General features: G+C 29.0%; 1 protein-coding gene across 1 annotated transcript in view; it reads left to right on the top strand.

Annotated features, from left to right (window-relative positions):
* dtn (transmembrane protein 132C dtn) overlaps window positions 1–26282 on the top strand; it is a 452990-nt gene that overhangs the window by 409411 nt on the left and 17297 nt on the right. The window contains exons 6-12 of the mRNA XM_075364725.1: window positions 155–298; window positions 5374–5576; window positions 7770–7968; window positions 15354–15536; window positions 18383–18574; window positions 22349–22609; window positions 25150–25282. Of these exons, the coding sequence (XP_075220840.1) occupies window positions 155–298; window positions 5374–5576; window positions 7770–7968; window positions 15354–15536; window positions 18383–18574; window positions 22349–22609; window positions 25150–25282 (1315 nt within the window). The remainder of the gene's footprint in view (window positions 1–154; window positions 299–5373; window positions 5577–7769; window positions 7969–15353; window positions 15537–18382; window positions 18575–22348; window positions 22610–25149; window positions 25283–26282) is intronic.

Here is a 26282-nt window from a genome sequence, read left to right as displayed (position 1 = left end):
ATTTCAGTTGTGCAATAGCATATGCAATTTTCATACTGTTTATTTTTTTTAACTAACTTACAATATATTTTGTTTGTTCAACATGATTTTCTTTTCCATTTTTATTAATTTTATAAAAATGTGTCTACTTAATTGAATTATTGTAATGTTATAGAACTGGGAAGTAATGAATACGGCTGTTTTAACTGGACGTCAAGTATCCCAAGCAATGAAAGTTTTTATTGTCAGTCAAGCAGGAAAAGTGGCCGATGTAACATTACAGTCATCTTGTCGTTCAGAAGATGAAAGCATTCTTAAGGTATATCTAATATTATTTAAAAGTAAATATATATTATGCAATTAATTTATGTCATCATTATTATATTTTTTCTAAGACTTTTGTGACACCATCATTTTACTTCTTTAATATAAGATTTTTTTTCTGATTTATTGGTGTCATAAAAACTGAATCCTTATTGCAAAACTGTTTCCGGCATTAAATATATGTAATGCCAGAAATATATAAATATTTGCATAAGTCAACTTTTAACTGATTACCTTTCATTTAAAAGGCAAAAATAGTTTCTGTATAAAAATTGTGGTAATATTATAATGAAAAGTTTTTTTATTTTTAATTGTCATCTTTGATTGTGATTTCTACCTCATGATTTTAGGAAAGCAATATATATATGTAGAAGAAGCTATCAGAAGATATTCAAGTGTTAAAATAGAATTTCAATCATCTATCTTTTGCAGTACATAGAAAGTGATGCCTATTACATTTTTACCATGGGGAATATTTCATTAAAAATTAAACAATCAAGTATTCTGCCTAGTTATTAAGAACATTTGTTTTTTATCAAATAATTTTTTTCTAGTAAGAATAAATGAATGTAGATGAAAAATGTTAGTTTTAATTGATTAGAAAAAATATATTTATTAATGGCCATAACATAAATAATACAGAATTCATTTTAATATTTAAGTTAGAGAATTAAAATTAATTTACATTGCAAATCATATGGCACATCATGATAAAGACTAAGTAAAAAGAAAATTATTAAATTTTGTATCAAAGATAATTTTTATTCCCCCAATTTCTTTCTATCATAAATTTTTCAAATTTCTAATTGAATCTTTATTGAAACGCTTTTAAAAGAATAAAAATAATCATCGTCTCCCTGTATGTTTTCATTAATAAATGAAGTTATTGCAATTTGACAGTTGTGATCTGAAAGCTGTAGAATCTGCACAAAAGAATCAAAAATTATTTTTAGGTAAATTTGTAAAAATACTGTCTATATGGGTGGTCAGACTGTTTCTTGATTTAATAGTTCATTCATCACAAGACAGTTGTCTAGAAAGTGTTTCCCACCCACTGTAACATTGAGTTTATTAAGAATTTTAAGAAGTCTCCAATATTTTATGTAGAAAGGTTTCAATAAAACCAGAAGATTGCTATCAGTATAAATTTTATGGTAGGACATTGAACTATACAGTTTCAAAATAAATTACTTCTGCAAATATTTGGTAACTTTTAACTTATTAAAATTACCTAGCTCAGAAATAGCTTTTGTGTTAGTCACCAAAGTTTTGCAAAATATGCAATGGTGATTCGAAAAAGAGTACTCAAACCTCTTCAGGTTTATTTCTTAAGTATTGATTATTTACTTTTATATGGGGAATCTTGATGTTAGTGTAATTATTTTTGGGGAGGAGGAATCAGTTTGATATTTTATGATTAGAATCAACTTTACTGTCAATGTAATATTATTATTAGAATTTATTGTATTTTTAGGGAGAAAGTTATTAATATTAAATTATTATGCAAGAGATAGTCAGAATACTGTCATGGAAGTTATGTAGGAATTTAAGGAGGAAAGTCATTTCAAAGACAGCAAAAGGATTGCCTCTTTATCATTTATAAAATATTCTTTCTCAGAATTTCTCACAACAACAAGCTTTCACCTATTACTGCTTTGACACATGAGTCTGAATGCAACATGTATATTTGGTATTTGAGAGGCACATTTAGATCCATAAAGGGAAAAGGAGACATTTGTACCTATATGTCTCCTCATGTGGTTGTTCAGTTTCCTTTATGTTGCTTCAAACAAAGAAGTATTAAATTTTGTCACAACACTTGGAGCTGGGATAGCAGCCTATTGGTTGAATTCACACGACTGATAATGACATTGAAGTCATATACTAATCCAATCCCAAACATTGTGCATAAGGTAGCCAAGTATCTTGGTTGTCATCAAGGAAAAGGACATTACAGGACTTAGTAGACCTTGATCATCTTCATTTCTTTAACTTGACAACAGTGAAGCTGTCATCAAGTGTTTCCCCTTCCAATTTGTAATCAGAACTGACATGAAATGTAGTTTCAACCAAATCACCAAGCATGCACAAACTTGACAACTGATAGAAGATCCTGAAACTGGGCCACAGTTGTCACTAAATTGAGCAGCACCAGATATATTATTTCTAGACAACATTCATACTTGGACTTGGACTACGGACAACATCCATATTTGAGAAAATTAATTTCCTCCTTCAGTCTCATCACCAGACTTACATCACCAGAGACTTATATTTGTGTAACCAAATCATCAATTTCAGAAGGCCAAAATCAGAACATCTCTCCTTCAAGTTCAAGAACTTAAAAATGGACTCAAAAATTAAAAGTTAAATAATTTAAATAATTTTTTTAAAATTAACTTCCAAAAAAATGTACTAAAAAATTAAAACTCTTGATTGAATTAAAAGCGCTGGAACAATAAAGCACAGTTTATATATAAATAAAATAAATTAAAATTTAACCTTACCAACAATTTGTCTGTGTTTTTTGAGTACTTTTGGCCATTCGACCATTATCAGGAAAAGTTTTCTTTCAATTTAAAATATTAGAATTAAAATTAACATAAGCAGATTGAAAAGTTATGAAATATTAAAATCATAACAACTGGTTGTCATAGTGTAAAAGTAATTTTGTCCGTTATGTAGGAAAGTTGCAGTTGTTATTGAAAGAAAACTTTTCCTGTTGATGGTGGAATGACTCAAAGTACTTGAAAAACACAGATGAATTTTTGGTAAGGTTGAATTTTAACTTATTTTATTTATTTATAAATAATCTTATATACCAATGGTGCCATGCTTATAAAATTAAATAAAACACTAAATCATAAGAAATTAGGTCAAAAAAAAGTTAATTTATTAAAATATTCAGAGTGATTCAGGAGGAAAGGGAAATAATTTGGGAACTGATTCTAGAGATTGAAACAAGGAAAAAAGTTTGTATAAACATATTTTAGAAAACACTGTTATCGAGTTACGACTATTGAGAAATTTTCCTAATTGGCTAGCGAAAAATCTTCCTGCAACACGTTCTCATGTGAAAGGGCTTATTGCTGGTTGTTGATTATGCTACACCAAATGTTCACTGATAATCATAGGTGGAAATTTGATTCAAGAACAGCATATAAGTTTTCTTCAGACCACTGATGTGAATTCTGTGTGTTGTTTATGCTATTATAGGTAAAAGTAGCTTTATCTGAAAATAGTATGAACAAAATTAAGTGGTAATTATTGTTAACCGATACAAAACTTCAGTCTTTGGCATGGTCACCAAACTGGGGGTATTGAAATTTCTGAACATGATGATGTAATCTGTGGACGTTATCAATCTTGTGGAATGTTGAGTCGTGTAGAAATTCTTCGCAAGCGTAGAACTAAGCTGTACCATCTGAATAATGTTTTCCCTTTCATTACCATGTACTGGTTGATGTTAAAATAAAACACGATTGCTGGAAGTGTACCGTTCTCACAAAGATCATTAAAAATTCTACTAAATACTTTATGCTTTGGAACTATTCGTCCAGGATAGCTAAGTCACTTTTACATTGATTTGAATACTAGATTGTAGATACCGATGTTCTTTGGTGGTTGGGTCTCAATTAACCATACATCTTAGAAATGGTCGACCTGAGACTTTACAAGACTACACTTGATTTACATTCATACATATTATCCTCTGAAGTAATTCCTTACGGTAGTTCCGGAGGCTAAACAAAAAAAAGAAAGAGGGTATATAAGTCTGTATTCTTCCACCACAGCTGAAGCACTTCCATCACAAAAGCTGTAAACAAAAATCATATCAGCATGTACTCTGCAAGAATGAAAAGGCATGGCTTTTTTCAAAACAAAGAATTCAAAATGGAATTTCACTCTTTTAAATTCAGATTCAATTGAAAAAATATAGGTTCAGTTTAGATTACAAGCACAAAACATCACATAACATGATTCTCAAAAATAATTTAACACAATCAGAATTATGTCAAAAACAACTAAACTGCCTAACCTTCACTGCTAACATATAACAGCAAATTTTATGACAACAGTGAGTAGTTCAAATTAATTTTGAAGCATATAGTAAGTGTTACCAACCTAATTTTTCAAAAATTTATTGTACTAAAAACAGTTGTTTTTAGTTTTTACGAATTCATAACATTTTTCTGTTAAGTTTTGATTTTGATTAATAGCTGACTTTTTTTGTTTTTCATAGACTTTATTACATCAACCTGCTCAGAATTAAATTCTCTACAATTTATGATAATAAAATTAACACATTTATTAGTTATTTTATTATACTCAAACCTAAATACACTATTTTTGTCATCAAATTTTTCTGTCTTACATTTGATACCATGAAAATTAAGGGAGATATTGTTCTGATACCTGTTTTATTCGATTTTTCAGGTCAAAAAACTTAACATCAAGTTAATTCCTTATATAATGCCTTAAAAATTTCAGTATGACCGCATTTCACCTGGGGAACTGAAATAAAACATTTTACACATATTTCAGTTAGCCATAACTTGATAACAAAGCATTTTCAGTCATATGTTTGCATAAATTTTTTTTTTATTCAAGCTCTAGAATCAGTTCCAAAATTATTTCCCTTTCCTCCTGAATCACTCTGTATTTCAAACCATTTATAAAAATCACCTATGAATACTTCAAAATAACAAGCTTAATATAAACAATTTCTGTAAAAAGGCATTTTGAATCTGAGGATTTATCATCAATTATAAAATCAAGTAGTACAATACCAGCATGAAGAGACTACGGTTCTCATGATCATCATGAAATGATCATGATAGTTGATTGTGACATCTATGAGTTTTTTCATTAAGGTAATGCAGTACCAGATTTTATAGCATTTTATAACTGACGATTCCATGGATTTAAAGAATTTTTTTATGTAAATTAATAAGTTTATGTTAAGATATCAATTTTGGCATGTTAGTAGATGATTTTTGTTATTAATTATTAATTGCTACTCACTAGACAACATGTTTAATAAAATTACTTCATATGGTATGTGTTTAGGTTTCATCATCTTGCAGTTCAGTATATGTTGATGGCTCTGAGATAAGAGGTTCGTGGAACGCATCTGTCTCTGTCAAATATGGAACTTATACTGGACTTGCCCAGTTTAAAGTATGGATGCCAGAATTCCCACTAGAAGTAAGCGTTGCTGATTTTAAATTGAGTCAAGTAAAAGGATGGAGAGTTCCAGATGAACAGTCAAGGTAAGAAATTACACTTTATTAAGTCATACTAAGGGTTTATTCTGTTAGCAATTTTATTAGATCATTGAAATAAAATGTAAAATTATTTATTTTTGTTTATTTTTATTTGAATTGTAAAATAAAACACTCTAACACTCCCTGAAGTTGTCATTTACCTGATAAATGGCAATTCTGTAATTTATTAATTTTTCCGATACTTCATATAGAACTGATGCACTTCATATAAGTAACTGATGCAGCTTAGGTAATCTTAAAAATACAAAGGCGTATAACAGAAAACAGATCAGAAATTAAGTTTATCTAAGCTGCATCAGTTACTTACAATATATGTGGCAGATTAATTTATATATTTCTTAGATCAGTAATAATTCCTATTGTATGATTGTATGAACATATTTTTTTTACATAGTTCTTTAACTTTTTTTATCTACAATATTTTTATACCTTTTGGAGGCTAATGCAGTTCTCACATTTCAGAATAACCCATTAGCCCTGTGTAATGTAGATGTTGACATAACTATGAATATTACAATTTAGCATTTGAGACTTCAACTTTGCATTCCTAAAGAATAACAGTATTTCATATGAGATACATGTCAGTAGTATATTTAGTAAAAAATAACCACTTAAGCAGTACTGTACCTATGCTTGATGCTTGTACGAGTTTAAATTAATTTATAATTTTTTGCATATTGGATTTATTGTAAGTACCTTTTAATTATTTATTTCTTTTTTTCATTGAATAAATTTATTTATTCATATAGTATAGAAACAGCAGGTTGAACCCAAAAATAGTCACTATGATGAATGAAAATGAATTTTGTTGTATGTTATAAGTGCTAGGCCTGACTGAGACTTGGACCTGAAACATCCAAATGAAAGGCAGGGATGCTACTACTCTGCTGTCATGATGATGTGGAGATTAATACAGCTGTTCCATTCCACCAATAATATATTTAGGAACTTAATACAGTTTGATTCAGATGTAGAAACCCAGTTAGTTTAATATTTTTTTCTTTTATTACAAGATAAATTCATTTTATAAATTTACAACTTGAAGATTATTAATTAACATGTGCACAAGTACAGAATCTTTATTAGTTAAGCAATTCATTTAAAAAAAGTAAATAGAATTATTTACCAAAGTTTATGGTCATGTTCTTCAGATTGTCTTGTGTAAACGGCATAAAACTGTTAAGTAATAATGTTTGTTGACTGTACAACCTGTGGTAATAATTCATAACAGATGATGCCATTGGGATTGAAAAAATCTGTAAGAACATTTAAATTTAATCCACTTAGCAAGTTTTTTTTCAGTCTTGGTTCTTCAGGAAGCTTCCATTGGGATGATTTTACCTTTGTTTCAGTATCATAACTGTATGTTTACGTTTCATCACCTGTTATGACATATCTAAATAATTATGAATCATCATCAGCAATGTCAGCTAACAATTGCTGTTTGTTCCTTGGTCTGTTTATTGTTCCAAATGTTTTTAGAGAGTTCCTTTTGTTGAAATTCAACAGTTTTGGAACATATTTTGCTGCTGCTCATTAGATACCCAAAATATGAGTTAAATTATTTTACGCAAGCCATAAGTGATTCCCACCTCTTCAACAACTTATTTAAAACTGATTGGTTGATTGTTGATCACAATTTCCTTTATTTTTTCAATATTTTCATTAGTTCTTGTTATGTTAGAATGTCCAGTTCTTTTGTTATCTTCAATATCTTCAAGGTCTTCTTGAAACTGTTTGTAAAACTCATAAACCTTTGGTGTCAACATATCATTCATGCCAAAAATTCTCTAACATCTTCACCAATTCACTGCACTTTATTTCATTTTTAATTCAATATTTACACAACCTTTTTTCTAAGGATCTTCATACAATCTTCATACAAAGTCAATTGCCAACTGTAATAGAGTATGTCTAATTAATTACTCAGCTACTAAATTTGAACTAGATGTCTAATATGGCTGAAAGTACAAATATACATTACAGACAATGATTTTATGTGTGGGAAAAAGACAAACTCAATCAAAAAACATAATGTGCAGAATTAAGATTTTTATTATTTTTTTATCACATCTCCTACATTCATGATAAGAATATTTATGATTATTGCTTATGATAATTACTAAGTTAAAATGATGATGTGATAATGAAACTTGTTTATTGTTTTAATTGTTTCAGGAGTACAGTAAAAGTAAAACGAAGTGTTGATGGTGTCAGTAGGAATAATGCCAACAGTAACAGTGAAAATAGTAATGCTGTTCAGTGGGATGATATTACCGGTCTTAACGGAATGGTAACTGAAGACGTAGGTAATGCTATTGATGAAGATAAACTGGGTATGGCATGCAGATTACGTTACCAGCAGAGTCCTGTTGAAGTATGTACTAGTATCTATTATTTTAATGAAATATCTGATTTTGAATAAAATTGTTTTATTTTAGATGTAGAGTCACTGCGTATCAAAAGCTGCAATTAGTATATTGCTGCTAACAGCCATGCACATTGCATGTTTTAGTTTAAGCGTGCCAAGTTTCTATTAGCATAAAAGGTTAAATTGCCTTTGTTTTTTATAACACAAAGAACTGAAATAAAAAATTTTCAAACTCTTCAGAAGTGTGTAAATATCTTGTTTTATTAACCAACTTCAATAAAATGAAAAGGCTCCCATTTAGATTCATATGGGTTTACTTTTTTGAATGTTCAAGCCTTTCTCTTCATCAGTTTAAGCATTTTCAATATATTTAAAACAATTTTTTTTTTGGAGTGTCACGGAAAAATAAATGCTTGATTTTAAATTGAACAGAAATAATGCCAAGACTAGATGGGCATAATTAAGGATCAAATCTTTTTTTAATTCTACCTGACATTGTCATCTTTAGTGATTAAGGTATAAACTTTGCACTTTTTTTTTGTCATTCACATTCACTGAAAAAAGTAAAACCATTTAATCCTTTGTTCCCAAAATGTTAAAGCAATATTACTGCGAGTTTTTCCCATATAGTTCTTATACAATTTTAATAACTTTAAAAATAATGTATAAGAAAATATAAGTTACTCCCCTTTTGTTTCATTCAGTCTAGTCATACACTTTTTAGAATATTGCACAACCGTACGACAAACTGAAAAAATGGTGATACCAAAGTTAGAGTAATAACAGCACATTTCATATTTATTTATTCTATTGCTTGTTAAGTTTTGTATTTTCCCCAAATCACTCACCTTAGGAATATGTTAAATCAACTACTTCTTAAGCATTTTGGGTTCTTATATTTTTTGGCAGTAAGCTTTTATTCTTTCAAACATATTTTCTTTTATTCTTCTCTTTTGATGCGTTGGTCTATGTGTTTTGGAATCTTTTGTTTTCATTTTGTAATATTTTCTTTAGTTTGTTTCTATCATTAATGGTTTCTTCTGTTATGCTTATTTCTCCTAGTTAGTCTTGAACCAGTTTTAACCATTCAATTCATTCTTTGTTTTTCTAAAATTGATTGTTTGCTTTCAAGTCCTCTGATGAAAGCTGAAGCCATCAACATTAATTTGACACTTGGAAACTAAACATCCAGACCATAAAAGCAAACCCTTGGAATTTTTCAAAAGAAATTACATACTTTGAGAAATCATCAATCTTCTATTATTAAATCAAGCCATACTAATAAAAGTATACTTGAAGCATCTTATCTTGTAGCATTAAGGGTAGCTAAGATATCCAGACCCCATATAACTGCAGAAAACCTCACATTGTCTGTTGCAAATGATATGGATGGTGAGTGTTTTAATAGGTGTGGAAGAAGCAAAAAAATTGAAAAAAATTTCACTTTCTAACAACACAGTATCAAGGTGAATCAGTTACATGGCTGCTAATGTTCGCTATCAGATAATTCAGCAAGTGAGTTCAAATCAATTTTTTAGTATTCAGTTTGAAGAATCAACAGATATGGCAAACATTTCTCAATTTCTATGTTTTGTAAGATGTGAATGCAATAAGGACAGATCAATCAAGGAAAATATGTTGTTTTCAAATCAGGACAATTCTTTTTTATGAAGCTACCAAAAATTATAACATATATTGGATAAAATATATTGCAGTATGTAATGATGGTGCTAAAGCAATAACAGGAAAGAACAGTGGATTTATGAAAAAATTAAAAGATCGTCTTATACCAAGTATGGAATGGACATACTGCTTCCTTTACAGACATGCTCTTGCCACAAAAAATAAACCAGATAATCTCAAAAAAATTAACCAGATAATCTCAAAAAAATTCTTTATAAAGTTGTAAAAATGGTTAATTTTATTACAAGTCGACCATTACAGAATATGCTGTTTGTTAAACTATGTGATGAAATGAAATGGGTAAAAAGAAAACATTTCTTTTCCATACAGAAGTCAGATGGTTATTGTGGGGGAATGTGCTAACTCAGTTATTGGAATTGCGAGAAAAATTAATGATATTTTTCCAGGATAAACAAACACCATTCTCAATGTTTTTACAGAATAATGAGTATATGTTTGTGCTGGCTTACTTAGCTGATCAATTTCTGCATTTAAATGACTTTAATATGAATCTACAATAAAAACATTTTATTAATGACAGACAAAGTGTATGCTTTCATTTAAAAGCTTGATATCTAAATTATTCGCCTTTAAAAAGAATTTTATATGTTTCCACTCATTTCCAGTTACATAGAGAAAATCTGGATGAAGAAGACATTATTATTCATTACAGTTTGGATAGCATGAAGATGCATTTGCATGTGCTAAAATTTCAGTTGACAGAATATTTCCTGGAAGAGAAAAATGATTTCGCGAAGAGATGGGTACTGAATCCATTTAGTGAAAATGTTGTTGCAGCTGCTAAGTTACCAGTTGAGAGTCACAACCAGCTCATTGAAATATCTGTCTATAAAATGTTACAACTACAATTCACATCTGAAGATTTAGATATGTTTTGGCTTTCTTTTCAAAGTGAATGTGGAAATTTAGTCACAGAAACATTGAAAATATTACTCCCTTTTGCCACATATTATCTCTGTGAAAAGGGTTTTTCACCTATGGTTGCACTAAAAACTAAATGTAGGAATTGTCTTTTATCACTTGAAGACAATTTGTTTGTGTGAGTTTCTAACATAGATCCATGTATGGAGAACAATTTAAATGAAAAACCAATGCAGCCACATCATTAATTTATTTTCTCTATATGTGTACTTATAAATATAAGTAAATTGTTTGTAATAAATAATCTTTTTTCTCATAAATGATTTCATTATTGTTTACATGTAAAGTTGTGGGCTAGTTTTGTGACCCCGGGTTGAAAAACACTGCTGTAAATCACACATTAAAAATAGATGAAAATAGTAAAAACTAATCTCAGCTTTATGAATGGAGTTGCCTATGTGCTTGCATCATGTAAATTGAATTTTTTACTTCTTATTTGTGAAAATATGTGATGAATCATTAAAATAAATAGAGATTATATTCATATTTTATAAATTTATTGACAAAAATAAAATAAAATTTAGTGACAGTGAAACTTAATTCAGATTTTACGATCATTAGCAATGATGATTGACTGATACCATCTACCTTTAACTATGGTAAAACCATTGCATTGTGCAGATAAACAGAATATTGCCTATCACTTGGACAGAATTAGCATTAATGATAACGATAGTATTTATGTTGTATACAAAGCAAACTTTCTGGATGACTTTTTGGATGACAAATACTCATGGGATGATCAAATTGATTTTGTTTGTAACAAAATCAAGCAGTACTGTTCTGCTCTGAAGCACTTTATTGAAAATGCTAAGCTTGTCATCATTATTAAATATTTGTTATGTCTACATATATTCCCATATAAAGTGTAATGTCATTTCTTGGGGTTCCCACAGAAAGTCAAAACAACTTTTTAAGAGAAAAAAAAGTTTGATAAATCATTATCTAGTGCCTATAAGAATGAATTTTGTAGACCAATATTTAGAAAATTAAATATTTCAACTTATCATTGTGTTTATATTTAAAAATGTGCAATCCTTGCTAAAAAGAATGATCACTTATTAAAAAATAACAATATCCATCTTTACCGAAGCAGTCAGCAGAACTGTTTTTACATAACTCGGTAAAATACTTTGGCTTACAAGAAAGGGGCTTATGCTTCAGTTGAAATTTTCAATAAATAGCCGAACCATTTGAAAAATTTTCCCACCAAATTTATTTAAAATACAATTAAAAAATGTTTTTTTCTTTTATTGGTATTTATTACTCTGATAATGACATTTTAATTACTAATGGAAAAAAAAACACTATTTATCTGCATCCATTCTATGTGTATTATACTCATAATACTTTTCAATAGTTGCTTCTGATCCATAAATTAATTTGTAGTATTTTTTTTTATACTTGATGTATTTTCCTTAACATTATTCCATTTTTTTTGTATTTATGTAATTAATATTGAGTTTAAACACTATTTTGTCTTATATGAGAGGTTATCTCTGAAGTAGACAGTTTCATTTTAAAAAAATTTATTCTGAAAACTGTATAAATATTTTTTATTTCTCTTAAACTATACCTTATACTAATTCTCTATATAATCACCACATGAATTAAGACATTTATCGTAGCGATACACCAGCTTCAATATACCCTCGTGGTATTTTTCTGTCGCCAGTCCAATTAGCCACTGATTAACAGTATTTTTAAGTTAATCATCACCCGCGAATTGCTTACCACTCAAAAATTGTTTCAATTTCCCAAGCAAATGGTAATCAGAAGGAGCTAAATCTGGACTATATGGTGGTGATCGTAAATCTCTCATCCAAATGTTCTCAGTAAATTACGTGTCGGACCCGAAACTTGTTGACGTGCATTATTGTGTAGCAGGACGACGCCGTCGGTCAGTCACCCACGTCACTGATTTTGAATTGCGCACCGTAACTTAAATAGAGTTTTACCGTAGGCTTTTGCATTTATAGTCGATCCACATGGCATGAAATTGATTAGCAGTATGCCAAATCAATCCCAAAAGACTGTGGCCATCAGTTTGTGTCCAAATGGCTGTGCCTTGACATTTGTTGGTGACTGAGGATGACGCTATTCACTTGACTGCCGTTTTCTCTCTGGCGTGTAATATGGAATTCATGTTTCATCACCAGTAACAATTAAATTAAGGAACTCTTCACCTTTTTTTGTGTAGCGCATCAAAAATTCCAAAGCAGATCCCATTCGGATTTTTTGTGACATTCCGTTAAGACGTGCAGGTCCCGATGTGAACAAACCTTTCTGAACCCTAAATGGTCATTAACAATGCTACCAATAACAGTTCTTGAAACATCATGAAAAACAAGGGCCAGGTCAGAAATAGTTTGACGATCTCTTCCGATTTCATCATCGACGCGTTTCAAGTCCTCAGTGATTATCGAGGGCTTCTCCGAACGGCCTTCATCGTACACGTTAATTCTGTTATTATTAACAGACTGTTCTGTTATTACAGATATAATAACAGTTCTGTTATTATTTCTAAACCTCTTACACCATTTTCAGATGTTTCATTTTCATACACATCAACCAACTACCTATGAATTTCATGCGGCTTAACATTTTGATGGTTTAAATCATGTATGACTTCCCGTATTTCACAGTCGTGGCAACATCGATTTTTCTGTTTATTCTATGACATAATAACTCACACAAGATACTACAACGTGACAACATACAGACAACAATGCAGCGTGTATTACTAGCTTGGCCATGGAAGACACAGGTTCGCCAATATTAAGGAGAGAAATTTCCCAGCGGTCTTTATTTTAGAGATATCCCTCGTAATTTGTTTTTATATTTATAATTTAAACTACTCTGATGTGATGTATGAAATGCATTTTTATGTTCCATTCAGAATAAACATTTATTTATTTTAATATCTTCATTTATGAATGGATATTACTTCTGAGTGCCGAACAACAATTATTTACCAAACAAGAATTTACATGATTATAATATAATAATAGTAAATGTACTTAAAAAAGCTTTCACATGATCATGTCAGATAATAAAAAAAACTATTACTTTCTGCAAGGATTTTATTTCTTATCAATATTCCACCACAGTACTGTCCTATTATAAATTATAATTTATGTTTTAAAAACTCATATATTCTGAAATTTCAAGTTAGTATTTACAAAAATATCTACTGTAACATGTAACTTCATCTTTATTTCCTATTTATACTTCAATTTGAATCTAAAAATAAGTTTTTATTTCCACATATTTTTATATTTTAAATTATTTATTTCTCACAGGCGTGATATGGCATTTAAATAATTATTATTATGTGATAATTCAAGAAATAGCTTTAAAATAATATTTATTTCTACTAACTTCACTTATATCCAAAATAACTAGATCTTACAGTTATTTAGTTAAGTTAAAATTAAGTTAATCGACAGACCTTCTGCAAAATTAACAAGTAGGCTGGTCAGTACAGAAATTTACTATTACTATTTACAGGGCTAAAAATTGAAATCAGTTTTAGCTTTAAATTTTTTTGGCTTTCAATAGACGCCAATATAAGTACAATAACATTGTTTAAAGTATTCAAGTCAATCAAGAATCTGCCATTTGTGAAATTAGAACAGTTATTCAATTTTCAAATGCAAGAAATGTCAAACAAAACAACTGATATTCATTGGCAAATTGGTGAAGTTTATGGTAAGTAGCTGCTAGTGATGAAATGGTTAGAAAGAGAGAGTGGTAATACAACCAAGGATACAGTAATGTGCAGGCTCTCTCCATCATGAATAACGATTTGGTAATGTGAGTGGATGAAAAAATAGAAGAAAATCTACAGTTTAGAATTTCTTTGTTATATGTTGAGTTCTGACGTATAATTTGGCATGAAATAGTAACACTACCTAGGTTATCACAAACTCTGCTCTCATTAATTGCTGAAAATATTGACAGAAATTCATAAAACCAAGCAATTAAACTGTGTTCAGTCATCAATTAAGAGAATCTTAATTGATACAAAAATGAAGATGATGTTTTTTGAACCAAACATTGACTGGTGATGACACTCGGGTCTCTCACATCACCATAGAATCCAAACAGCAGTCTATGGAACGGTAACATAACATCTTTAAAAATAGAAGTTCATAACCACCATTTCAACATGAAAAATCATGTGTACCGTCTTCTGGGATAAGAAAGGGGTTTTGTGGGTTGACTTCTTGCCGAGAAGTGAGACTACAAATGATTTGCTTTGTTGAGATGCTCTCAAAAAACTGTGGTTACAATCTAAAACAAACAAACAAAGGAGATGTACGCTCAGAACAGTGCTAGTCTGCATGTTGTTGGTGAAACTTAAAGTCTGATGGAAAAATTTGCTTGTGAACAATTGAATCACCCACCTTATAGAACTAACTTGGTGCCAAGTGATTACCACTGGTTTCTCTATCTCAAGCGATCCCTTGTTGGTCAGCATTCCAATGACGATGGTGACATGAAAAATGCTGTACAACAATGGTTATCTTCACTGGCAGTGCCATTCCTTGAGGAAGAAATGAAAAAACTGATTACAAAATATGAAAAAATGACTTAATGCTCATAATGATGGAAATTATGTAGAAAATTTGTTTAGCTGTGCTCTTCTATTGTATAATAAAATTATTCTATTGAAAGCTAGTATAATTTTTAGTAACTAATACTACTTAGTGCCTCACATCTTTTTTATGTTAATAAAGATGTAAACAAATTTTTAAATACAGGTATATGCAAGATTTTTAGCTGCCGATCATGATTCTGGTAGAGTCAGTTATTTTGTAAGCCGGCGTACGTGGCTGAGAGTGACAGACCTTGTACTCAGTCTACTAAGGATATCTGATCCACGTATTGCTTCTCTACATGGTCAAATTGTACAGGGTCGTAGTATTGGCAGAACTGAAGTTCAGGTTGGTAAAAAAATTTCTTTCATTTAAATAGGTTGTAAAATTGGATTTATGAAAGTTAATGTAACTTATGTGTATTAGACATTATATGCTATGATGTAATTTTAACATTGTATTAACTTCTCTTAAAATAGTAAAAGGATGCTGTGATGTGTATGTGCATCATTGTAAGCATCTTATCTGTACTGAAAAAAAAGGAAAGAAGATAATGTACTGTGTTTATCTTATTGACTAAAATTAAAAAATTGGTCTTGTAGACCCTTACATTTTTTCATTGATGAAGAATGGTTAATGTTTAACTATTTCACTGAAAATTTCTGACAAATACGGTTATATTTTACTGAAGAAAAAATGCAATTTTCTTCACTTTCTTTTTGTAATCCATAAACAAACAGAGTTTTGAGATATAATAGGGATTTTTTGTATTAAGAGATTTAGTGTCTTTACTATAGCATGAAGTAATAAATAATATTTTTATTAATATAAAAAAGTCTTAAAACTAAAGACAATTTTCATTGTTTATTTCTCTTTCAATTTTTAAGAAAAAACAATTTAAATATTTTTACATTTATTTTAGCTGTTTTACATAAGGTAAATAAAAAAATTCATTTTAATATAAAACTAAAACAAAATGTTAATATATGGTTAATAATAACAGGTCATTTATGCAAAAATGAAAACAGTGATATTTGCTTAGTGAAAGACCATTTTAGAATCAATTCTATGACAGACCCTCTTTGGTCTACCCTATGTCTTGCAAGTTAATGGTGTTTAGGAGGAGTGTTATAACCCACCAGGTTGATCTAGTGCTGAATTCATCATTGAAAATCAGCTGATTTTCAAAGTCGAGAGTTCTAAAGTTCTAAAGGGAGTTAGTTTTATATAGATTTGAATACTAGATCATGGATACCAGTGTTCTTTGGTGGTTGGGTTTCAATTAATCACACATCTCAGGAATGGTTGACCTGAGACTGTAGAAGACTACACTTCATTTACATTCATAATATCATCCTCTGAAGTAATACCTTATGATAGTTCTAGAGGCTAAACAGAAAAATAAAAAGAAGTGTTATGGGGGGGAGGTAAATAGTAAAGAAATGTAAAGAGATATTTAAAAAACTACACAATGTCTATGCAATGAAATTATATTTTAAAAACTTTGAAATTTACCATAATATCTCAAGGAAGCCCTTAGGACTCAATGGAGCACAGGTTCAGAACCATTACTCCAGAGGATAACACATTTAAAATTCCTGAAGAAAAAATATGTTATTGTTTAAATATGCGGTCTGTAAAACAACTGAACTTTCTTAATTACGCACCAAAGGAGATATTTAATGACGTGCGGTTGACAGCATTGTGTTCTGCATAACCTCTGTAAGCTACATGTTCATGGATTGTTGATATCTCATTTAGTTTTTGTGTTATTGTTGTTTGAGTACATGTTTAAGTGTTAGTAGTAATTTTTGTAATGTGCAATTTTTTGATGATTGAACTTTTGTCTCAATGTTGTAGCCATAAACCCAGCTTTTTGTCTCCCGTAACAATCCTTTGCATGAATGTTACATCGTCATCAGCTTGTTCAAGGAGTTGCTGGCAATTGTCCACTCGATGTACTTTCTGGTGTTTGGTCATCAAATGAGAAACAAATTTTGCTGCAACTCGATGCATGATCAATTTTTCAGTCAAAATGTCTTGGCATGATTCAATTGAGATGCTAACCCTTTCTGCAAGTTCTCTGATAGTCAGTCGGTGATTTGCAGACACCAGATCATTGATTTTCTGAATGTGTGTTATCAGTTGAAGTCAAAGGCCTTCTTGGTTGAGGGTCATCTTCAATTAACTGACGACCACTTTTAAATCGTGAAACTCATTCACAGTATTGCGTATGACCCAGAGCATCATCTCCATAAGCTTGTTTCAAAATTTTAAAAGTTTCTGTGAAAATTTTCCCCAGTTTCATGTAAAATTTTACATTGTATTTTGCTCCTGAAAAACACACATTACAAAAATTGCTACTAACACTTAAACATGTTGCACTCAAATAACAATAACATGAAAACTAAATGAAATACCAACAATCCAAGAACATTTGGATACAGAGGAGGTTATGTGGAACACAGTGCTGCCAACTGCACATCACTAAATCTCTCTGTTGGCGTGTAATTAAAAATGTTCAGTTATTTTTTGAACAGACCTCGTATAGTATTGTTTTGTATAAAGTATTGAGATCCTTTGGAGATTAATAAAATTGAGAAGTCAGAACTTCCAGATCAGCTCTCCATAGTTATTCATGGTTAAATTAAATCAATGTAATCAACTTTTCAGCAATAAACGTGAAGCTCAGAAGTTATATGAAATAGCAATCGGTTTTTCCAATATTTGTTACTTATTATCATCATTTTTCCAATATCTCTTAGTTTGAGCAGTAGATAATGAATTTCTACTTTAATCTATCTCTCTACATTCCTCCACAGACTCATTTTCTGTACTATTTTATAGTTCATTCTTTACAGAATCTATTTGTGAATTTCTTCGTATTCTTCTAATCTTCTTACAATTAAATTACACAATTTTTCTACTTTTCTATTTTATACTCTCTACAAGTGCCCACACCATCTTAATAATATTTCAAAAAAATTCTTTTAAGTTTTTACCTTCCTAAAACATGAGTATGTGCTTATGTGAGTTGAGAGTTATACAAAGTAAATGTGGAATCTTAATTTACAGTCCTAATATTTTAAACTCATCACCCTGAATTATTTTAGAAGTAAATAATTTCTTAAAATATTTCACATTTTAGGACTTTAATTGTTTAATGAATTGTTAAAAATAAATTTTTTTAACAGGTACTGTCAGCTATATCTGGCCGAGTGGTAGGTGCTAAAGAATTAAGGATTGGTAGTGATAAAGTTTCTTTGACCAGATTAAAAGTTGATGTTGTGTCTGGTTTACAGCTGAATATTATTCCAGACAGTGCTATAGATAATGGATATATTGCTGAGACATCAGTCACAAGAAAGCTTACGGCACAGTATCAGGTATTATTAAAGAAATTTACTATTTAAATAAGTATACTAATTAAATTTTATTGTTGGATCTTATTAAATAATGGACATTTTTAATTACATTAAGTATTTTATTTCAATTATTGCATCTATAGATTCTACTATTCATTCCAACTGATTACTGTAAAATGAATTATTCCATCTATAATTGGCTTGGTTTTATATCATTTCAAATAAAATATACTCCTAGTATTTTACACAGTTTTTGACCAAAAACCTGAATAAAACTGTAGAAGTAAAAAAAAAGAAAATTTGAAGAATTTATTTAATGAAATTAAATAACATTCAATGATGATGAATTTAACTTTTTTTTAGAAATATTTCTCTTCAGTTAAGAAACAAAAAAATATTCACATTTTATGGTTAGCAAGGATTGATTAATTTTAAGCTAATATAATGATTTTAATTTAAGGTGATGCACATTGCTTTGCATGAATTGTTGACTGAAAATGTGAAGATAAATTTATTGCATTTTTTATACTCTTACATGATTATTAAATTTTCATAAACCGTAAAAATTCAAAAAGTAGAATATCAAAGTGTACAGCAAGAAATGCATTAGTCCTTAAAAATAAAAATGCTTCCAGTTAAATAAGTAAATTTCTTTGTTATAGTTAACTTATAATAGTAAACGATCAAAATTTCAAACTGGCTTAGTTTTTAGATACAGATTGTATTTTTTATGCAGGAAAAAAGCTAGACATGGAGCAGTTTTCAGAATAGTCACCTTTTTAGATGTTATGAATAGAAAAAGTATAAATTGCACAAAAAATTGCTGTATAGAACAGAAGAAAAGATGATCTTACGTACTTTTCAAGCCAAAATAATGTTTAAATGTAGATTTGTGTTGTAATATATGAAGATAAGTAGCCAAAACATGATATCCATCTTTCTATTCTGAACTTCGATTAGCTGATTAATTTTTTCTGATGAAGCTATGTCAGATGTGTAAATGATAATTTACCAAACTTTTATGAATCTTATTTTGCTAAATGTTGGATGACTATTCATTTTTAAAAATAATTGTTAGTTTCTGGAAATTTTGTTAAGATAAAAGTAAATGTTTTAAATGTATTTGACAAAGGTTAGAAAATTTTATATAATAAAATAATTTTTTACACTTTGAATATAATGTTTAAAAGAAAGAAATGTGAATCAAAATAACTGTCATTTGATGATCCTGAAGGCAGTTTGGGTAGTTAGTCTTATTTAATTCTACATCATATTTGTGAATGATAATTTCATTGTTTTTTTTTTTTAATGTAGCCTATCATTTCCTAAAACCTTTTTAGAATAAATATTTAGTTTTTACTATATTTGTTTAATATATAACAATTTGGAAAGAAGTTATTAAATGCGATTTAAAAATATTTCTTCTGTAAATAGATTACTGGAAAGATTTTACAAGGACCTTTTTTTATTGTAAACCAGAAACATTTAAATTGTAAAGGTAAAGGTTTGTAATTGTAAAGTTGTTATTCTTGTAATAAAGAATTGTTCACATCATTTTCTGAGCTATTCTTGTACTATATACTTGACCTGCATGTTGTTGACAAACTTGGTGCCACATAAAAATCCTTTTAGAGAACCGTACAAAAAAAAATTGAAGGTGTGAGATTAGGACTGTAAAGTAGATGTGAAAACATCTCCTGACCCGATGTTTGAATAGCTTCCCATGTCTTTTAAGCGATATGGGGATGGGCTTTACATGCAGAAAAATTACTTCTTTTGAGAGAGAACCAGGATGTTTCCTCCTTATTGCAGGTTTAACTTTACTTTCTATCATGTCATAATAGCATTCACTGTTATAATATGTTGTTCTTCAAAATAATTGCGATAAACTGATATGTAGTTTTTTAATTTTTTTCTGGTAGACAAAGTCAGATGTTTCCATTCTACGCTCTGACGTACGCTTTCCATTCTCATACTCTGAATTCCGAGTCAAAATTAAATCGTAGGTTTTATTATGATTTATTATGCGATCTAAAAAAAAAGGTTACATTTTGCTAAAAACTGTTTTTTAAATTCCATTTGTATGTAAAATGAGAGTGTGTTCGCGAATTTAAGCCAACTGTCTTGGGATTCACCTTTAATCTGTTTTGCAGTAATTCAGTTTATCAAGGTTAATGGAATGATCAGACTGATACTTGCAGTAAAAAATTTCACCAATTTCTCAAATTTTTATCATCTATCCTTGTGAATAAGATCATCAATGTTATATTGGAAAGCATCAGTTGAAATTTCCATGACTAAGATGAAAGTTGGTGACACTTGATTTTCCAATTTAAACTGTTCAGTTCATTTATAATAAAAAATAAGCATTGGTAATACACATTTTATCATACTGTTTTAACATTTTTGAATGAATTTTGGTCGGTCTACTCTTCAGAAAATGTTATTCTCCACAATCATGTTTCAAAAGAAGCTGATGCTTTGAAATAAACAAAATAGGTTATAATAATGGAAATTCTTTTTGAACAGTGACATTTAAGTTGATCAGGGGTGGCAACTTAGCCCACCAGGCTGGCCTATTGGTTAACTCGTCATTGCAAACCAGCTGATTTCGAAGTCAAAAGTTCTAAGGTTCAAATCCTAGTAAAGGCAGTTACTTTTATATGGATTTGATTACTAGATTGTGGATACCACTGTTCTTTGGTAGTTGGGTTTCAATTAACCACACATCTCAGGAACGGTCGACCTGAGACTGTACAAGGTTACACTTCATTTACTTCATACATATCATCCTCTGAAATAGTACCTTATGGTGGTACCGGAGGCTAAAGAGAAAAGGAAAGAAGGGGTGGCAACTTGAACATCGTACAGTTTCAGTTTATTTTATGTAATAGTTTTTTCTGCTGTTACCATTTATCTCTAATTATTGAATCATCATTGTTTGTTTAAAATAATTGAAAATAATTTTTTTTCCAAATGATATATTCAGTTAATTTTCAAATGTTGCTATTCCATTAATTTTTTATTATTAGCTTTGGAATAACTATTTTCAAATTAACGAGTGAGGTATCTGCAACTTTACTTTCATTACACATTGATGAAAATATGGTAAAATTATTAAAAATTTACTAACTGATTAAAACATAATATTCTTACAAATAAGAGATGTATAATTTAATTTTAAATAAACCCGAGATAGAGAGAGGTATTACATTTTAAAGTCAAACTATGATGTATGCAGGAATTCCATAAAAAGCCTCTCTGCAACAAAGGGCAACAAATGTGTAGGAAACAAATAGATTTTTAGTGTAAAAATTTTTAATTACAAAAATAATCAGAACTGATCTCAGTTCTAACTGCTAACAGTCATACTGAAAAAATAACAGTTTTTAAATTTAGCTTAAACTTATTGAAATACGTATCAATATTTGCTATTTTTTAGGAAATTCCTATGTAAATTTTTCATTTTGTACAAATAACAATGACAAAAGAATGCTAAACCCAGATTTTTGATAAAATTTGAGACATGTTAATTTTGATAAAATTTGAGAAATGTTAAATTGGAGACATGTTAAAAAAGGAAAAATAACTCTAGTGTTCTATGATGTTTGTCAACTATCCAGTAGTGGAGATTTAAAACTTATTGTCATCAGAAAATTTCACTGATTTCAATGTCAGAATTCATTTCAGTTATTAAGTTTATTTTTAAAATTGTTGCATTGTTTTTGTTGTTTCTTATTTCTTTTTTAGAAAAGCATAGAATAAATATTGTTATAATAAACAATTTTTTTACAGGAGGGATTGTTGGATATATATTTAGAATTTTCTGATGGTACACGCACACCTTTGAGAGATGTATCTGTGACAGATTATCAGTTAGTGGTTGATAGTTTGAATCCTGAAATTGTAGCATTTGCACCAATGGTTGCATCTCCACATCCTCGTGTCATCGCTGTCAGTCAGGGTAAAGGTGAATTATTACGTGTTGCTCTATTAACTCCTGAGACATGCAGAGGACCCACTAAAAGAACTCCTTTGCTTACAAACACAGCACAGGTAAATTCCTTTACTACCTGATATAATTTCAAATGTAGTGGTTCATGCGTTATAATTATTGTATTCATTTTTTGTCAATAAAAAAATTAACACAACCAGTATCAACTTCTCTGTTATCAGACAGTAATAAATGCTAATGGCAATAAATGACATCCAGTGTTGTTTAACTTTGATCTATACAAACTAGTTTTATTAAACAGGAAATCAGTTGATGGTATTTCAATCTCCATACTCTTCAAATCTTAGGATTTACTCTGACATGATGCAAGTGTACAGAAACATCTGTTAAGTTAGGAAATACAACTGTATTTCCTAATACAGTACCTGTATTTCCTTACTAAACAGGTTAGACAGAGTGGTCTTATCCAGTTCCCATTGTTCTTATAATTATCATTATTAAACATTTATTATGTTTATAAAAATATATAAAACCATCTGATATAATATATCTTGGGTATCCTTCTATAAATCAAAAAGTTAGTTCCAACTATAGGCTTTCAGTTTGATTTTTGTGGAGTTAAATTATGTGCAATAAGACTAAAATTTGAAGATGTTTTTTATAATGTATGAGATACTGTTATGAAAGTTTTTTCATTGTAAATTGTTACATTATACACTTTTCAAAGTTGACGTAAATAAAAATTTAATGTAAATTCAGTATATTTTTGATATTAATAGCTGGAAAGTGATCTTGATTATTATTTTGTTATTAGTATTGCACCTTGATAAACTAACAGATAACAAGTTTTAAAACTAATAGTGAATTCAATTTTGTGACTTCTAATTGATGAAATACTACATGGCTTCAAAATTTAGATTTCATATTTCATTTTATACATTTCTTGTAGTTTGATTATAAAGAATCCTTTAGTAATATTATCTGAAAAAACCTTCAATGAGATTACTAGAGGAACTTCTTATATATAATAAAAAATATAATCATTTAAGTTGATATATTTTGAATTGAAATGAGATTTAAACATATGTAAAGAATTTTTTTTTAAATTTTGAAGTCAATTTAAAAAAGAAAATGTATATGATATACTAAATAAATCTGGTATATTCTTCATGGTAAATTTTTTATTGCTTTTAGTGTAAAATGTTTGTTTTTTGTAACTATGATCAAAGTTTTTGTTTGAAAATCCATGATCAAGCAAAGAAAATGGAATGAGATGTATTATGATAATCATCATTTAATTTGATAATAGATAGAATGTGCGTGCAAATTGAAAGTTGTAAAAAAATAAAAAATCACAATATATAGATCAGATAATATGTTGTATAATTATCATTTCTGTTTTTGAATATCTTTATATAAAAATTATAAATGATATTTATATGAAAATTAATTAATGAACTTTCTGTTCATTAAATTATGTTATTTTTCAAACAGTCTGTTATTGTTTATTTTCCTATTGTTACAGTCAATATTGGCTGTGACAGTAACTAATGTTACAGGATTTAATAATCCCATTTTAAATGGATAACATCATTTCTGATCTAGCTATTGCAAAATTTTCAGAAACTAATACATCTCAATTAATGTTCTTATCATTAAAATTCTGGATATTTCATTCAGCAAAGTGCATATGGCCCGTGCTAAAAAAAAAAACTTTAAGCTTTAATAGACTATGTACATGATGGGTTCAGACAGAGTTATTCAGTTTGAACAATGATGAGATATCTGTAAGTGCACTTTTTATTACTAGTAGTGAAAGGGAGACCCTTTTCCATATGTTGTTTTTTCATTAAGTGGTTTTATTCTTGTATACTGAAGGTAAAAAAATAAAATAAAAATGAGTCAACATAAAAGTTTATGGTTACTGTTTTGAGCAAAAAAAATGTCATTTTGATGAATTTTAGGGAGCGTGGAACTACAGTTACAACTGACACATTCTGTATAACATTTTCAAAAATGAGTTGTGCCATTAATCAGAATTAGTGCTATGGAATGCTGACAACAGCCATTATTTCTCTGTTAATGACAATCTGTATATTCACTTTGCTGCCTGCATCATTCAGAAATTCCACTTAGTGACTTCCACACCTTCATTTCAAGAAGTATGTTGGTTTTAAGTTTTAGGACAGTGAGGAGTAAAAAGAAAGAATGTAATGCTGAACTGGATGAAGATTCCTGGAGGCAGATTTATATATAAATAAATGCTTCTTCCTTAATACAAAAATGCTTTGCAAATAATAAAATTAGAAAACAAAGTAGATGTATAAACAAATATTGAATCAATAATGAATTTTTTTTTTAACCAACTGGCACTTACTTTTGAATAGACCTTGCAGTAAGTAGTAACTACTAGATATTGAATAGTAGTAAGTAAATAGTGACCACCGGTGTTGCATCTAATGAATGTCTACAGCAATCAGTATTTTCAAAATGTATTTTTTAACTTAAAGTCAATATTTTTAACTTAACTACAAAAAGTCAATAGATTATAATTAGCCTACATCATTTTGGATAGAAGATATTGTGTTTATTTTAATAACCTAATTTTTATCTACAAATTTTTCTACCTTGTTTTATATAGGTTCAAGTGGACTTTGTGAGCAGTAGTATTCAACACAGACCAGATTTTGTACAGAATGATGGTGGAGCAAGCATTGGTCGTGGTGACAGAAAACACAATAGAGAAATGTCTGATATTAATGATATTCTAATAGGTATGTTAAGTTTAAGTAAATATATCATAACATATTATATTTGTCATCTGTTCACCATTTGAAGATATTTGATCAACTTTTTTTTAAATTGGTTTGTAGATTTTTGTATCTTGTTGTATTCTTCTTTTCCTTTTTTCATGAAATTTTTATTAGTCATAATTTTTTTCTCTATATTATCTCTCTCTTCTTCTCTATAGATAATTTTTTTTCTTTTTTTATCATGTATTATTAATCACTGGTTTTTTCTAACATCATGATTTGGCATTTTTTTCTAATATCATTAAAATTTTATATTTTTGCAGTCATATGAGCAATATTATACTCATACATAAAGTTAAAATTATTCTTTATAATAAAATAAGTATATTGTATATGTATTACAGAAAATTTAGATATGATCAAAGGTACTCCCAAATAATTTTCTGTAAAAAAATAATACATATAAAAGGATACTAAAGTACTATAAATATCTGTGCATTTCAGTTGTTCCTTTATGTAAAATATTTATAAAAAATAAATGCTGTTACTTGTATTAATACCTTAGATTTGTTTGAGTGGATAAATTTTTTTAAGTAATATTATTATATTTTTAAAAATTCAAAAAACTTAATGATACATGTAATGCTTCCCAAAATGCTCATAGAAAATTATGCTAACTTATTTATTCTGGCATTTGTAAAAATATAATTCATGTTGTAGGTTACATATATGTTTCCAATACAAATAAAAGAAATGCTAAACAAATCCCATCATTAGTATTACATCGTGTAGAGGTTTTACTATACAGGTCTGTTCAGAAAAAAAACTAACTGTTTTTTTAATCTTTATTATTAATTTTACAGATTATTGGTCTTTGTCACCTTCAAAGTACTCCCCTGTCCTATTCACACACTTTTTCCAATGGTGTTTCCACTTCATGAAGCAGTCCTGGATAGCTTCATTTGAAATGGCCTTTAAGACTTGTAATGAATTTGCTTTAATGTCATAAATAATCTCAAAA

The sequence above is a fragment of the Lycorma delicatula genome, chromosome 4, assembly GCF_047948215.1.
Source record: "Lycorma delicatula isolate Av1 chromosome 4, ASM4794821v1, whole genome shotgun sequence".
NCBI classification, from domain to species: domain Eukaryota; kingdom Metazoa; phylum Arthropoda; class Insecta; order Hemiptera; family Fulgoridae; genus Lycorma; species Lycorma delicatula.
Note: the sequence above shows the minus strand (reverse complement) of the source record. Positions and strands in the feature narration are given on the sequence as shown.